The 14,399-nt window shown below is 37.5% G+C and overlaps 2 protein-coding genes across 13 annotated transcripts in view; one reads left to right on the top strand and one right to left on the bottom strand.

The window, feature by feature from the left end:
• Nucleotides 1-8,337, top strand: part of LOC124630702 (elongation of very long chain fatty acids protein 7-like) — a 30,712-nt gene extending 22,375 nt beyond the window's left edge. For all 12 annotated transcript variants that reach the window (XM_047164670.1, XM_047164667.1, XM_047164668.1 and 9 more), the window contains exons 5-7: nt 40-339; nt 1,605-1,953; nt 7,262-8,337. In XM_047164670.1, the coding sequence (XP_047020626.1) occupies nt 40-339; nt 1,605-1,817 (513 nt within the window). In that variant the 3' untranslated portion in view covers nt 1,818-1,953; nt 7,262-8,337. The remainder of the gene's footprint in view (nt 1-39; nt 340-1,604; nt 1,954-7,261) is intronic.
• Nucleotides 8,338-9,117: 780 nt separating this feature from the next.
• Nucleotides 9,118-14,399, bottom strand: part of LOC124630394 (elongation of very long chain fatty acids protein AAEL008004-like) — a 40,490-nt gene continuing 35,208 nt past the window's right edge. The window contains exons 4-7 of the mRNA XM_047164272.1: nt 13,921-14,001; nt 11,242-11,541; nt 9,605-10,918; nt 9,118-9,414 (exon numbers count right to left, since the gene is read on the bottom strand). Coding sequence (XP_047020228.1) covers nt 10,646-10,918; nt 11,242-11,541; nt 13,921-14,001 — 654 coding nt within the window. The 3' untranslated portion in view covers nt 9,118-9,414; nt 9,605-10,645. The remainder of the gene's footprint in view (nt 9,415-9,604; nt 10,919-11,241; nt 11,542-13,920; nt 14,002-14,399) is intronic.

The raw sequence follows: 14,399 nt of genomic DNA, 5'->3' as shown, positions 1-14,399 counted from the left end.
TTAGGATCCTTTCTGACAATCGAATATTTTTCATTTTAGATCCTGTTCGGCACATACCTATACCTCTCAGCGAAACTGTCAGAACTTCTGGATACTGTATTCTTCGTACTTCGGAAGAAGACCAGTCAGATCACGTTCTTACATTTGTACCACCACACAGTCATGGTCATTGGCACATGGGCTTTGCTCAAATATTGGCCGTCGCATACGCTGATCTTTATTGGGTTCCTAAACTCTTTGGTACATGTCTTCATGTACACTTATTACGGATTGGCAGCGTTGGGGCCAAATGTGGCCAAATATTTGTGGTGGAAGAAGTATATGACGAAGTTTCAGCTGGTAAGTTCTTTTTACTTACAAAAACTAGCTTTCGCTAGTGGTTTTACACGCTCCGAACTCTTTTTACACTGGGATAGAAGACCAAATCATAATCAATTTTTGAGGTACCTAGATGGTATCATACCAAATTTCGTTTCAATCAGTTCTGCCGTAAAATCATAACGGAAAAGAGCTTAAAATGGGACATAAAATATTCCTCATTAAAATAATGGACTCATAACAGAGTGCTTAGTGCGAGTTTTCGTGAATTTTTTTACGGACTCACATGAGAGCGCGTATACTAAGATTTGTATGGAACAAAAACAGCTCCACCTAGTGTCAAAAATTGGAACCTGTTTTTGTTCCATACAAACAGTGTTGCCAACAGTTGTAGAAGCTTACCACCAGAGTCAACTTTTAAAACCACCAGAAAACCACTAACAAAAATTTATCCCACACTTAAAATCACCAAATTCACCACTAAAAAAATATTGTTTATATTTTATTGTAACCTAGAACAATTTAATCATCCAAAGATGTAACTCGGCAACGATAGAAAATTAAAACAGACAAAGCATTACATCTGTTTAGCAATTCATCCGACCCGATCCGAATCCTTCACAAATTATAATCGGCGTAGTAGTTTCACAAATTGTTTAGTTACGCATTTGACCAATGAATGAGTACTTAATATAATTATATAGTAGTCGTTCACCTTTTTGTTTTGTAGATGCTTTTTTGACATTCCGTGAGACTTCAAATCTCCATAGTAACTCCTTAAAGTTGTACCACAAAACTTACATTTCGCTACTTGACCCGCAGTACTTTCAACATTTCGCCACTAAATAGGGGACTTAAACCACCAGTATTAGTGGAAAATCCACTAAGTTGGCAACACTGCATACAAATCTTAGTATACGCGCTCTCATGTGAGTCCGTAAAAAAATTCACGAAAACTCGCACTAAGCACTCAGGAAGTTGGATTTAACAAAAGGAAAACCAATATTAATATGATTTTTTTTCCTTTGTTTTTGGACATTGAACCTTGACCCTTTACGATACACAAAATATTACATATCGTGAAATAATGTGTGATGATGAATTTTCATTAACTCGTTTTAAATTCATGCATTTTTTCCGGAATACAAACTAAATATTTATAAGTTTTGAGGATATTCACCTAAAAGTACCGTTTTAATTAACCAATAATTCCTGGTTCACAAAAGTATCAAGTTAACGACCGAAAACAATCGCATAATTTTAATATTTCCTTATTTTTGTTTCAGATTCAATTCGTGTCAATTATCATCCAATATGTTGCCACAGTCAGAGTGTCAGAATGTCCTCCCGCCAGGGGAGTTGCCATTTTTGTATCTTGCAACACCGGAGTCATTCTCCTACTCTTCCTAAACTTCTATCGTCAAAACTACAATAAAAGAAGAGGGGGTATAGCAAGTAAATTGTCTATACCCGCAGTGTGCCTTCATAAAGAAGACTAGTATACTTTTAAAATTAAATAAGTGATATTTTTAATAAAACCTCTGTGATGAAAAGACATTCAGTTGCCTCGTGGTCTGGGAATAATTTCGTATTTTATTTAAAAAATTCGATTACGTTACGATCTTTGTAAATAGTTATTAAATTCTTGACCGTTATTTGAAGCTTACTAGTTTGAGATAGGCACCTACGTGTTTTCCGCTTTTATCTCCGTCCTTTTCTACCCCATATCTTGCATCTCTCTCGCACACCGACCAGTTTCACTCCCCACCAGGCAGGAGGCGACGAGTGTTCTCGGCGGCCACAGTTCGTCATTGGCGTCTTGTTTTCCGCCCGAGAAGGTTGTCTAACCAACCGCTGTAGTATTTCGTTGAAAAATAAACTCAGTGCTCTCGCAGAACACAGGTGAGTTTATAATATTTTATACAATTTGTTAACGGTTTTTTACCGTTCGATATTCGATTTTGCGAAATCAAGTGTTAATATTTTGTACATCTACCCCTTTTTTGTCACGAGTTTCTTCCGTGTACTTTTTTTTCAGTAATTTGTTTTCAGAATGAGTGACTTATAAAGCAAATACAGATGCGGTAAATAATAAAGCTACCACAGCCCGTGCACGTGACTATGGAAAAGAAAGCAAGCCCGAAGTTCCTAAGGCACCTGTGGCCCTAGTTCAATCCTGCAAGGCGTTCAACGGTTTGACAAAAAAGAATGGTGTGAGGTGCGGTCCAACCAGCATCTCCTTAGTTCGGACTGATCACTACCGCACTTGAAGAGGGCTGATGGTGTCAAGAAAGCTTTTCGGCCTTGAAAGACTTGGTACGCTCCCCTCGGACTACCAGTAAGTCTGTTAGCCACCTCCCATGGGGGTCGGCTCATTATCACGGCGTGTGATGGTTTTCGGCCTTGAAAGACTTGGTACGCTCCCCTCGGACTGCCAGTAAGTCTGTTAGCCACCCCCCGTAGGGGTCGGCTCATTATCTCGGCGTGTGATGCTTTTCGGCCTTGAAAGACTTGGTACGCTCCCCTCGGACTGCCAGTAAGTCTGTTAGCCACCCCCCGTAGGGGTCGGCTCATTATCTCGGCGTATGATGCTTTTCGGCCTTGAAAGACTTGGTACGCTCCGCCTAGGACTGCCAGTAAGTATGTTAGCCACCCCCCACAGGGGTTGGCTCATTTTCACGGACCCGCGCAGGGTACCAATCTTGCATGTTGCGAGACGCAGCATCATTACAAAGTGGGGACCAGTAAGTATACTAGCCACCCCCCACAGGGGTCGTTTCATTATCACGGACCCGCGCAGGGTACCAATCTTGCATTTTGCGAGTCGCAGCATCATTACAAAGCAGGGACCAGTAAGTATACTAGCCACCCCCCGCAGGGGTCGGCTCATTATCACGGACCCTCGCAGGGTACCAATCATGCATGTTGCGGGTCGTACCATCATTGCAATCTACCCTCGCAGGGTGGCTTTTTGGATCGACTTTCGAAGAGTCGCCATTATAACCTTCCCTCGAAGGGAAATGGTAATCACACTCACGCTGAATGGCGTGTGACGCAAAACTCTAAAAGCTCCCTTGGGATATCACGAGTAAATTACAATAGGAACCATGTCCAACAGAGGAAACAGAAAGCGTCCAGGACCGCAGGCGGACTTTGATGCGTCCAACAAGGCACGTAAGTTATGACTTTCCAGGCGGGTTGCCTAACATTATATCAAGACCAATGGAAAGAAATGGGAGCTCCGCCTTTCTTGTCAAAAATAATAACTGGGTATCGCATACCATTGGCCAAGAGCCACCTTTGATAGATAATGCCAGATTTGACCAGAGAGTCCAAAGAGATGGATGTCGTCATATCCCAAATGATAAAACAAAAAGTTCTATTGATAGCTGCAAATTCTGCCAGCTTTCTTTCCAATATGTTTCTTGTGCCCAAAAGGCGACGGAAAGAACCGTCCAATACTCAATCTCAAGGTTCTCAACAAGTTCATAATTACGGAACCCTTCAGTTTAATAAATGTTTTTCGGGTGCTAGAGTTTCTTCAGAAAGACGAATGGCTGTGCAAGTGGATCTCGCCCAGGCTTACTTCTACCTTCCGGTAGCCGGAGGTCACAGACATGTTCTTCGACTAGTATACAGAAGAAGACTGCTTCAGATTACGTGCCTACCATTTGGCTTAAGCACGGCACCCAAGACCTTCGCCACAGTGACCAATTTGGGTGGCTCAAACTTTGAAAACTCAAGGGTTACTTATAATTGTGTATCTCGATTTTCTGGTGGCTCACCAAGATATATTTGCCTACTTTGGGATCATTTGCACCACGTTTTGGATGGCAAGTGAATAAATCGCAAGCATTATCAACAAGATAATGACAAAACGCACTACGTGACAAACAGCACGACAAACTTAGAAGACCTGCATAGCTTGATAGGACTTTTAAACTTCGCAAGTTTTCGTTGTTCCATACGGCGGACTGCATTACCGGGCTCTCCTCACTTTCCTCAATGCAGTGTTGAACAGCAATCTATACCTACCCTATTCATGGAACCGTGAGCCAAACGGTGAACAAACCATAAAAAGGGTTCTTATAAGTCACGATTGAAGTAATGATCATATTTTATAAAAATAACTACGAAAGTAATATACTGACAACATTAGAAATGATATTTTAGAACGATGTCTGTGGAACTTATGCAATCTTTTCAAACTTATTTGAAATCAAATATGTATAATAAAGGCCGTAAATTATTTTCTTAATTTTAATGAAATATGTAGTAAATCGTTTACATGTAAAATGAACCTAGAAGTCTTGACTGTCATACATAGAACCCTACTTAATTGAAGACCACGATACTAAGAACATTTTACATAAAAATGTGACGTTTTTGTCATCGGTCGGGTTATACCCACCATTTTGAAAAAGTGTCATTCTTTGGTTACATTGTGGGCTCACGGCTCGGTGAATGGAGTATAGCAATGTTGAACCTACCAGCAGATGCCTTAGCAGATCTAAAGTGGTGGCTGGTCAGCTGCCACCAAACCTTGGATATTCATTCGCCACTTCCCTGTCACCTTATAACCACGGACGCCTCCGATGTAGGATGGGGGCACAACTGAACGGAACTCCCGTAATGGGTTCATGGAACGAGAGAGAAAAAGGCTTTCACTGCGATCTGAAAGAGATGCTTGCAGTATTAACTGGAAAATCACGGCAAGTTGCTAAAGAGATCAACAGCCATTTTTCAATGCAAAAATGGGACTGTGGTGTCATATCTAAGAAATCAAGGTGGCACCCGATCAAGGAGCCTACCGAACTTGACGTACAGAGTATTCAGTTATCTTGAGCTGTATCAAATCTATCACGTCGTGAATCATATACCAGCCCTATTCAACAGTCAGGCAGACCATCTCTCCCGACACAAACCTCCACCGGAGTGGCATCTTGTATCAGCAGTGGACCTACTTGCCTCGAAGCGAGCCCAGGGACACATAGTTGTGTACTACGTGCCCCTAGATCTGAAGGACCCGAAAGCGGGGTTCCACGATGCCTTTTTCTCAAGTTTTGACTTACCCGCTAGCATGGGTATTACCGCCACCTTACCTTATACCGTAGGTCCTCAGTCATCTCAATTCAGGAACGGGAGTTAATCTCATAGTAGTTCCTTCGGTGGCACCAGGTATTTTGGCGAGCAGATTTGAAGTCCCGATCATTAGCAGTACCCTACACACTGATGAACCTCGAGCAGAAACCGATAGACACAGCAACGGGGATACCCCCTGCCAAGGTCAGGGAAATGGGGGGGGGGGGGGCGGCACAAGGAGTCTCTCCGACTGAAGTCTTCTTCAATCCACACGCAACACTTATCAATCAGCTTGGAGTCGATGGTTAAATTGGGGCGAAAAGTATGAAATTGGATCCTATGAATCCTTGAATCCCTATTTGGACCTATACTTACCCAATTTTTAGCAGACTTACACATAGTAAATAAACTAACATACAATACTATTTTATTACACAAGTCAGTTATAGCTACACTATGCAATGCAGAAACCACTGGAGAGCTAGGTTCACACGTTCTAGTCGGACACAATTTAAAATCAATAGCGCTGAGCAAACCTGTTCCCCGGGAAGCCGTCCATCTGGAATAATGACCAATTGGTAACCTACTTAAGTGCAGTAAACGTAGACGAGAATAATCCATTTGCAACTTCCAGGCACACTGCTGCTCTTTCTTTTGCTAGCTTGTTTCGGAAAGGCGAGTCCATGATCTTTCCTTGCTTGCAATAGACCCAGAACATTTCAAAAACAACAAAGATAATTTAATCTTATGGCCAGTCTTTGGCTCTAAGACCGACAGTTCTAGTCATAGGCAGTCGGGTTGTTGTTTGATGGATAATCAGGAAAATATAAATCTAAGTCCAGTGTATTGGGTCAGAAAGACTAAAGCCTTGTTAGAAGATAGACGGACATCGGCTAATTCCTTAAATTTATTTATATCCGTTAGAGGCCAACCAAAGGCAGGCACCCGAACGATGATGCGGGTGGATTAAGACATTGTTAAAAGAGGCAGGAATAACTACAACCCCAGGAAGCTTCCACTCGGCGGTAGCGTCAAAATCTGTGTTGACAATATACTTTTGGACGATATATTAGCAAAGGGTAATTGGCGATCAGGCAATACATTTGCCCATTTTTACAGAAGGGAAAGATACCCACTAAATAGAAGTAGCAAGTTATCTCGATTATTTAATTAATCCAGCTGATTAATGTCTATATTTTTGTTACTATTGTTATTAAGAAGTATCGCAATGTTTTTGTTAATTACTATTAGAAAATGAAATCAATTTTGCTTTTGTTCTTGCATCTCTCTTTTAATTTTTATTACTCATCCTTCGAGCCCATTTCCCAACTATGTTGGGGTCGGCTTCCAGTCTAACAGGATGTAGCTGAGTACCAGTACCAGTTAACTTTGATTACATTAGTATTCCAGGACGCAATACACATACTTACATGTGATTACTCGTGTACCTAAGTACCTATTTACATACACAATTTCATTGTGCTTTTGCTCACATTGGCGTCCACTTCCACCAGGCGATAACAAACACGTCTCAAACTAGTAAGCTTCAAATAACGGTCAAGAATTTAATAGCAGCGTTTTACCTGAAATAAAACGCATATTAAATACTTACCTTATTTGAAGCTTACATTTTAATTTCTGCCTGGTGTTTTCGACTCAATGACGAACTGTGGCCGCCGAGAACACTCGTCGCCTCCTGCCTGGTGGGGAGTGAAACTGGTCGGTGTGCGAGAGAGATGCAAGATATGGGGTAGAAAAGGACGGAGATAAAAGCGGAAAACACGTAGGTGCCTATCTCAAACTAGTAAGCTTCAAATAAGGTAAGTATTTAATATGCGTTTTATTTCAGGTAAAACGCTGCTATTTTAAACTGTTTCTTATGTGTAAAAAGACTTTTTTATTGAAAATGATGGTTGAAGTCTTGTGTTGGATAGAGAGAATTGAGAAATTTGTTGGAAGCTAGCTTAGTTAGTTCTTTTAGGCTGTGAAGGTAAATGAACACATATAGATTTTTGATAAATCACTAAATTTAATATGGGATTGTAATGAAGTGGCCTAACGTTCGATAACAAATGTGTTATTTCACTTGTAAAGGCTTAGACTCCACCAAAATAGAGTTGAGTGGAGAAGTTTAATGAAAACAATAGAATTTCTTCAGTCAAGGATCAAGTGATCGTTTGAATAATGTTATGCTATTTTGTACTTGTTAAAAGGCTAAATTTTGGTAGAGTCTGGGCCCAAGTGAGGAAAGACTACTTAATTATTGAAATGGACTTTAAAGAACTGTTTGTAAAAATGATAGGACAAATATTTGGTATTTATAAACAATAGTTAGGTAAAATATTGTATTTCGGAGCACTTTGAATTCTAAACAATTTTCTTGTGGCTTATTTAGTGCCTTATTATTGTTGAAAATTTTGAGTCATACTTTTTATGCTCGCTTTAAAAATCATATAGTATATTGGATTTTTCAAAACCCTAATCTGTTTGAGAAAAAATAAATTATGTGGTACAAGTATTACAGGAATAATATAATGTTTTCTTTGTTATAGTTGGATCAAAACAGTGTATTTTAAGACCTCCTAATTTATAATGTTTACAGACTCTTACCTCGAACTTAAGAAATATATTTATTACCTTAATTTGCAAAGCTGGCTTGCTATACTTTTAAATCGAAGTCAGAAATGGTGTGTGCAATTAAACGTTCTATTCCACGACGAACCCCACGCCTCAGGAGGAAGCTGCGGCCTCGTGCGGTCTGTCGTGGAATAGTACCTTAACGAAAAACTTTTATGAACAAAGAACTGTAATGAATTTATTGTAAAAAACTATTTTATATCTGGAACTCATGTCAACGAACATTATTTTGTAAATTATAAGTTATAGGTGGATAAATGTTAGAATAAATATAATAAATTATGACTTTCTATCATTGTACTTTTGTTTTTATTTATTTAAACTGTGAAACTCATGATTATGCCAACTCTTTGTGGTTGTGTATAAGTGTGACAGCTGTCCCCTTTGGTCATGGAATCCCATTAACTGTATGGTTAAAATAGTATAAACTAAAAAAAATCTTATACTGTACGAAAGCTTTAAGTCATACCGTGTGTCTAAATGTAGGTACATGGACATTTTCTTTATATGCGTAAACACGATTCCTCGAGTCACATAAAGAGAATGTACATCGACATCTAACACAATTTTGGATCATCTGCTGTCGTAAAATAATGCATCCATTCAAAATATAAGACAATAATGATTATGATGATGTCCTCCTAGCCGATTATCGGCTACGGCGGCTGTTCTCATGTAAGGAGATTAGCCAACTGCGCAGGACATATTATAGTGCACAAGCATTTGCGCAGACACAGGTGCACTCCCTATTCCTTCACTCTCATAGCCCGATGGGACGGCAATCCGACACGACCGGAAAGAGATCAGGCGCAGGACCGACATTTACGTGCTCAGCGATGCACGGGTGAATCAATCACCAACTTCCAGGCTTCGGGCTGCTTTGTGAAAGTCTTCTAAAACCCACAAAGCGATTTCGGCCCGACTCGGGAATCGAACCCGAGACCTCGTGCTCAGCAGGCACACTTGCGACAACTAGACCAACGAGGCAGTTAAAGACAATAATATAATGAGACTGAAAAATAAAGGAGTAGATAAAAAATGAATGATGAATTTATAAAAGAAAGAAAAAAAACAGCATTATTGTAGTCATGTAATTAAATATATTAGGTATTAAACATTAAAAACCCGATTACGTAAATGTACAATTATTTAATGTGCAACTATATAGTAAAACATGCTTCAACAAGAGCGTATAATTTTAAGGCACTACACACGTAACTGTAACAACTAAGTATCCTTTTTAGGCTAAAATATAACTTAATGTTATGAAAATAAAGTTCGAATTTAAAAGTAAAAGATTTCTAGTTCAATAACGAAAACTTATCAACGAGGAATTTTTGAAACATTGAATAATCAACTTTAGTTTTATACCATTAACAGCCAGTTTCTTCATCAAAGGTTAAAGCCAAAGTAAAAGTCAAAGTAATGACTAAAGTTAAAGTAACGGTTAAATTCAATTTTTCTATGAATTTTGCTGTCACTTTAGCCTTGAAAAAACAAATTTGACCGTTACTTTAACTTTAGACATTACTTTAACTTAAACTTTTGATGAAAAAACTGGCCGTAAGTTATATTTTCATGCGTCGTTTCAAAACACGGTGTCGCTCGCACAATCAATCGTCAATTGGCACCGGGTCTAATGCCTACTCCATACCTAAAACATTGGATTCTGAACCTTATTGCGTTTAACATTAGGTACATTTTTTGTTACAGTCAAGTGTGTTATTACCACATTTTGGTATTGAGCTAAAAGAAATCTATATTGCTAATGCTAGCTAATCGTAGAAAACCATTATGCCTAATGTTATGAAGTCTTATTTCAAAATCGTAAAAAAGTACATATCGATGAATAGAGTACCAGCGGCAAAAACATAATTATAGTGATACTGTATTTGATTTGTGAGGCCGAGTACCAGTTCTTTGCAATTAAAATAAATAACTAGATTGCAAAGGAATGATATTTTAAGAAAACTATACTATAAGAACGGTATTGGGACACCTCATATTTCAGTAAGGTTTCGAATATCATATAACCCGAAATCAAAAAGACCTCTACAATATCATAATAAAATCTGGAATATTTTTTCAGATTAATTGGAAGACAATTAATAATTTCAATATATAAAGCCCAAGACAAATATATGCGTGTGCGTTATGAGATTCAGAAAAAAATCTATATGTAGGGCAAATATTGTTTCTATCTATATCACATATAGACTTTTACCTACAAAATTTACAGCAGATGTGTCAATGCATGATAGTTTTAAACTCATGGCAATATAATCAGCGTAATATCTAACTAAACAATAATGTCTTAAATACATGATGTAACAATCTATAGTATATACACCGTAACTCTCTTATCTATAACTGAAGATATTAAACAAAAATCCAACAAATTAGAAGTACTAGCGACAGCATTTAGGATCATCAAGATACAAAATGATGACGAAGTACTGTCTAATAAGTAACGGTAAAATTTTAAGTCAGAATTTGAGCATTCGTTATTAAGGATTTTTTACGTAACAATATTCAAGATTAGCTTAAAACTAAAATTGGTATTGGTATGAAACAACAAAAATATTTACATTGTATATTCAGTTGGTTTTTAATTAACTTTTTTACCGTTGGCTGTTCCGTTTGCGTAGCCGTTGGTTTTGACTTTACCATTCATGTGACCATTGCTTGTTATTTCTTTGACGTCTTTCTTATCTTCAGCTCCTTTCTTGGTAGGTTTGCCATAGGCCTTGTAGTAGAAGTCGTAGAAGAGGTAGTAAAAGAAGATGGAGTTAGGAAGAGTGAAGACGACGGACCAGCGAGGGTAGCCGCAGTCATAGAACAGCAGCTGCGCTGAGTGGAGGAAGGCGATGCAGAACTGGAGCTGGAATTAAAAACAAAAATAGTTGAATACCGGCTATGACTAGCATTGAAGGAGATAACGAAGGTAATGCTACAGAGCTTGATAAATACAAGATAGAAATATAAATTGTGATCAAGAAACTTAAGAATACAGGATTAGGGCCATAATAATTGGTTAAATTGTCATAAAAATGGCTCGATCCTATTATTGTAACGATGAATGTTAGGGCTATCGAGCTCAATAAATATATTGCTCGGTGGGAAGCGATTATCACCACCAACTTAAATAAGCTTTAGTTTGTAAAAATTGTGTTTGTTGATATGAATGATATAAAAACTCCTTACCATTTGCAGTGTAGTGATGTACTTCTTCCAAAACAGGTACCTCTGGTATTGTGGTCCCATAGCCGAGAACATGTAATAGGTGTACATGATAATATGAACGAAAGAGTTTATAACACCTATGAGGGTTCCATGACCCCCTGGGTAGTACTTCGTAGCACCCCAGGATATCATGGGCATCACCGTATGATGGTACATGTGGAGGAAAGTGATCTGCCTGTCTTTTTTCCTGATCACGAAGAAAACTGTGTCGAGGAGTTCCGACATTTTTGCCAGGAAGTATATGTAGACGCCTCTCGCTACCTGGAATGTTAAAAAATAACCAGTTAATTTGATGACCTTCATTAAGCTAACATCTCAGAAAATTTGCGAAATCTTGATTTATTTAGACACCAAAATCATAATTTTGCCTTTTTGGGCCTGTTAAATATTTAGGTATTTAGGTAAGCTAGACAATAAAATTTCTCTGACTACTAAAATATTCATATTTAATTCTCTATTTTGCAGATGACAAATCAGTCGTCATAAAAATGGAAATTAGGAACGAAAAGTGTGTGAATATGCACATATTCGCACACTTATAGCTAAGCAGAACTCCAAACGAACGATTAATATTTTTTTTCAACCGGCGTTCTAAGACTAACAGATAGACATAGCTAATTTTTCATTTACAATGTTAATAACTATGCAACCTAAATTAAACGATTAAAATTATATAGGCATGTAAATCTACTTTTTAGTGGTAATCATACAGATGTAGTTTTGTAGAGCAAGTCATCGCATAATAGTGCCGTTAAGACGGTAAATAACAGTACCTAATTTCAAGTAACTGTTGCCACTCTTAATATGACGTCAATTAGAGAATTTTATGAGCCTCGGGATTTTATTGCATTTTCGAATTTGAGAGTGTGGAATCAATTTGCAAGAATGCTTTATGTGTTTTTTTAGATGTATTATAATATCGTAAAGGACCATTTGGCATTCTTTAAAATGGTAATTAACAAAATTAAACTTTATTTGATTGAAATAGGATACATTTTGTAAAAGCCAAGACTATAGTTTGTTAGGACAACACCCGTAGAAGCTTTACAAAGACATGAACATAAGATATTATGAATCATATAAGGGCAGTTTGGTCCTTTTATCTCCAGAATTGATTCTTGCTTTTGCCAATTTGAATTAGGCAAAGAAACTAACATTTCTTAGCTCTTAATTACATGTAACCAATAAACTTAAAATTAAAACACAGGTATATGTTACAACTGCTAACACAGTATTATCACTTCCAGGACAAGCTCTTTCACTACGATCTGCTATCACAAATATAAAATGAACTCTATAACAGAACTTAGAAGGTTGTTTTTCGCTTGCCGTTAAACTAATCTGTTCATAATTGGATCTTGATAGAAATAAACACGGTGTAAAGGAAGGAAAGATGAGTGATTATGACGAGGATAATTGTCATGTATGAATTAGTGTCCGTCATAATTATTGATGGTCGGGTGTTTCCGTAAAACTTTGGCTATCTAGATTCTAGATTTTGCTATTGTATTGAAGTATACTGTTAACCTGATAATCTTCACTTTGTTCTATTTTATTCAGAATCAGTTACTTTTTTCATTTTTATGGATCGTAGTAATTACGTTAGTACCTATATATTTTTGTATCATTTTCATTGCTTCTATGTTATACGTTATTCCTCACTAGCGTTGATTTTAATAGTAATGTCATTGTGACCAATATTTCTTTCGCATTTAAATCAACTCTTTATAAAATAATAAAACATACTTACTCTCTACCACTCTATATCTCTGTATCTTCTTCATTTTATCCTGTATTATCATTCGTTAGTTCTTACCATGCAACCATAAAACAGTTATACTACTTATTTTATTGATAGGTAGGTATAGGCATGAGATCATTATAATATACTTTACTAGCTGGTGCCCGCGACTTCGTCTGCGCAGGTTTAGTATTTCGAACAATATGTTTACAAATTGTAGCCTATGTGTTATTCTGATGTATAAGCTATATTATTGTAAAGTTTCATTAAAATCCATTCAGTAGTTTTTGCGTGAAAGAGTAACAAACATCCATACATCCATACATACAAACTTTCGCGTTTATAATATTAGTAGGATAGCGTGCAATTATTTAGTAATTTCGTATTATTATCAAATGTATGAGGGGATTGCCCGGAGTCTCGGGTTTGACGTCAGTAGCTAATCTATCGTGCTATCCAGTTTAAATAGTATATGAATTAACTTTGACTATATCCTGAACATCATTTTTTTCAGACCATTTATGCTGTCACATTTGTATTATATAGGCACTGGTATATCTTCTTAAAGTATCCAACTTCAACTTCTCCAACTTCAAATATTTATTGCAATCATGAGTGTTACAAGGTGTTATAGAATGTAGAGGTTCATACATGATACCCTGTTAGGGCGCAGCACTTTTAATCCCCTATACGAAAGCCTCAAAAAGTGTCTAATTCAACTTTTTGTTGCTCTGACTAACATTATTTTGATCTCCATTCCATATTAAATATTGACAATCATTTCCCAAATTCCTTAACAAAATCTCAATAACTCTCTTCTTTCAAATCGCACAGTCAGAATTCTAAGAATTAAGGTCCCACTTGTAACAGAAACATATTTCACTACTAGAAACACTTACTCTCATAGCCTCAGGCGTTTTTGAGAAGTCAACGGGTTGGCATTTCCAACTATAAGTCCTCAACCAGCCAGCGTCGAGGCCCTGCAAATATTGAGAAAATAAACATTTGAGTGTATTGAAGAGATGACTTGTAAAAAGGGTGTGAAGAACGAATTTGGGCATGTAGGTAAGCCTGTTGAAGCATTAAGTATCATACAAAATCTTATGATCATAAATGTGAAGACAAAGACAAGACAACTCTAATGGCATTTTTGCAGGTGAACCTGTTTTGATCAAACAATATATAATTCGATATATGATTTAAACTCAGGGTCTCATTCACATCCAGGAGGACTGATGTGTTATTTATTTGCTTACATAATAGCTTACTAAATTAATAAATGCTGTGTAAATATCACGGTTATCACAGCACAAAAGCGTCCACTTCTGGACAAAGGCCCCTCCCGAGCGTTGGGAAAGCAGTAAGCGCAGTGTGGTAT

Source organism: Helicoverpa zea, chromosome 5 (genome assembly GCF_022581195.2).
Source record: "Helicoverpa zea isolate HzStark_Cry1AcR chromosome 5, ilHelZeax1.1, whole genome shotgun sequence".
In the NCBI taxonomy this organism is placed as follows: domain Eukaryota; kingdom Metazoa; phylum Arthropoda; class Insecta; order Lepidoptera; family Noctuidae; genus Helicoverpa; species Helicoverpa zea.
The sequence above is the reverse complement of the archived record's forward strand: the minus strand, read 5'-3'. Positions and strand labels throughout refer to the sequence as shown.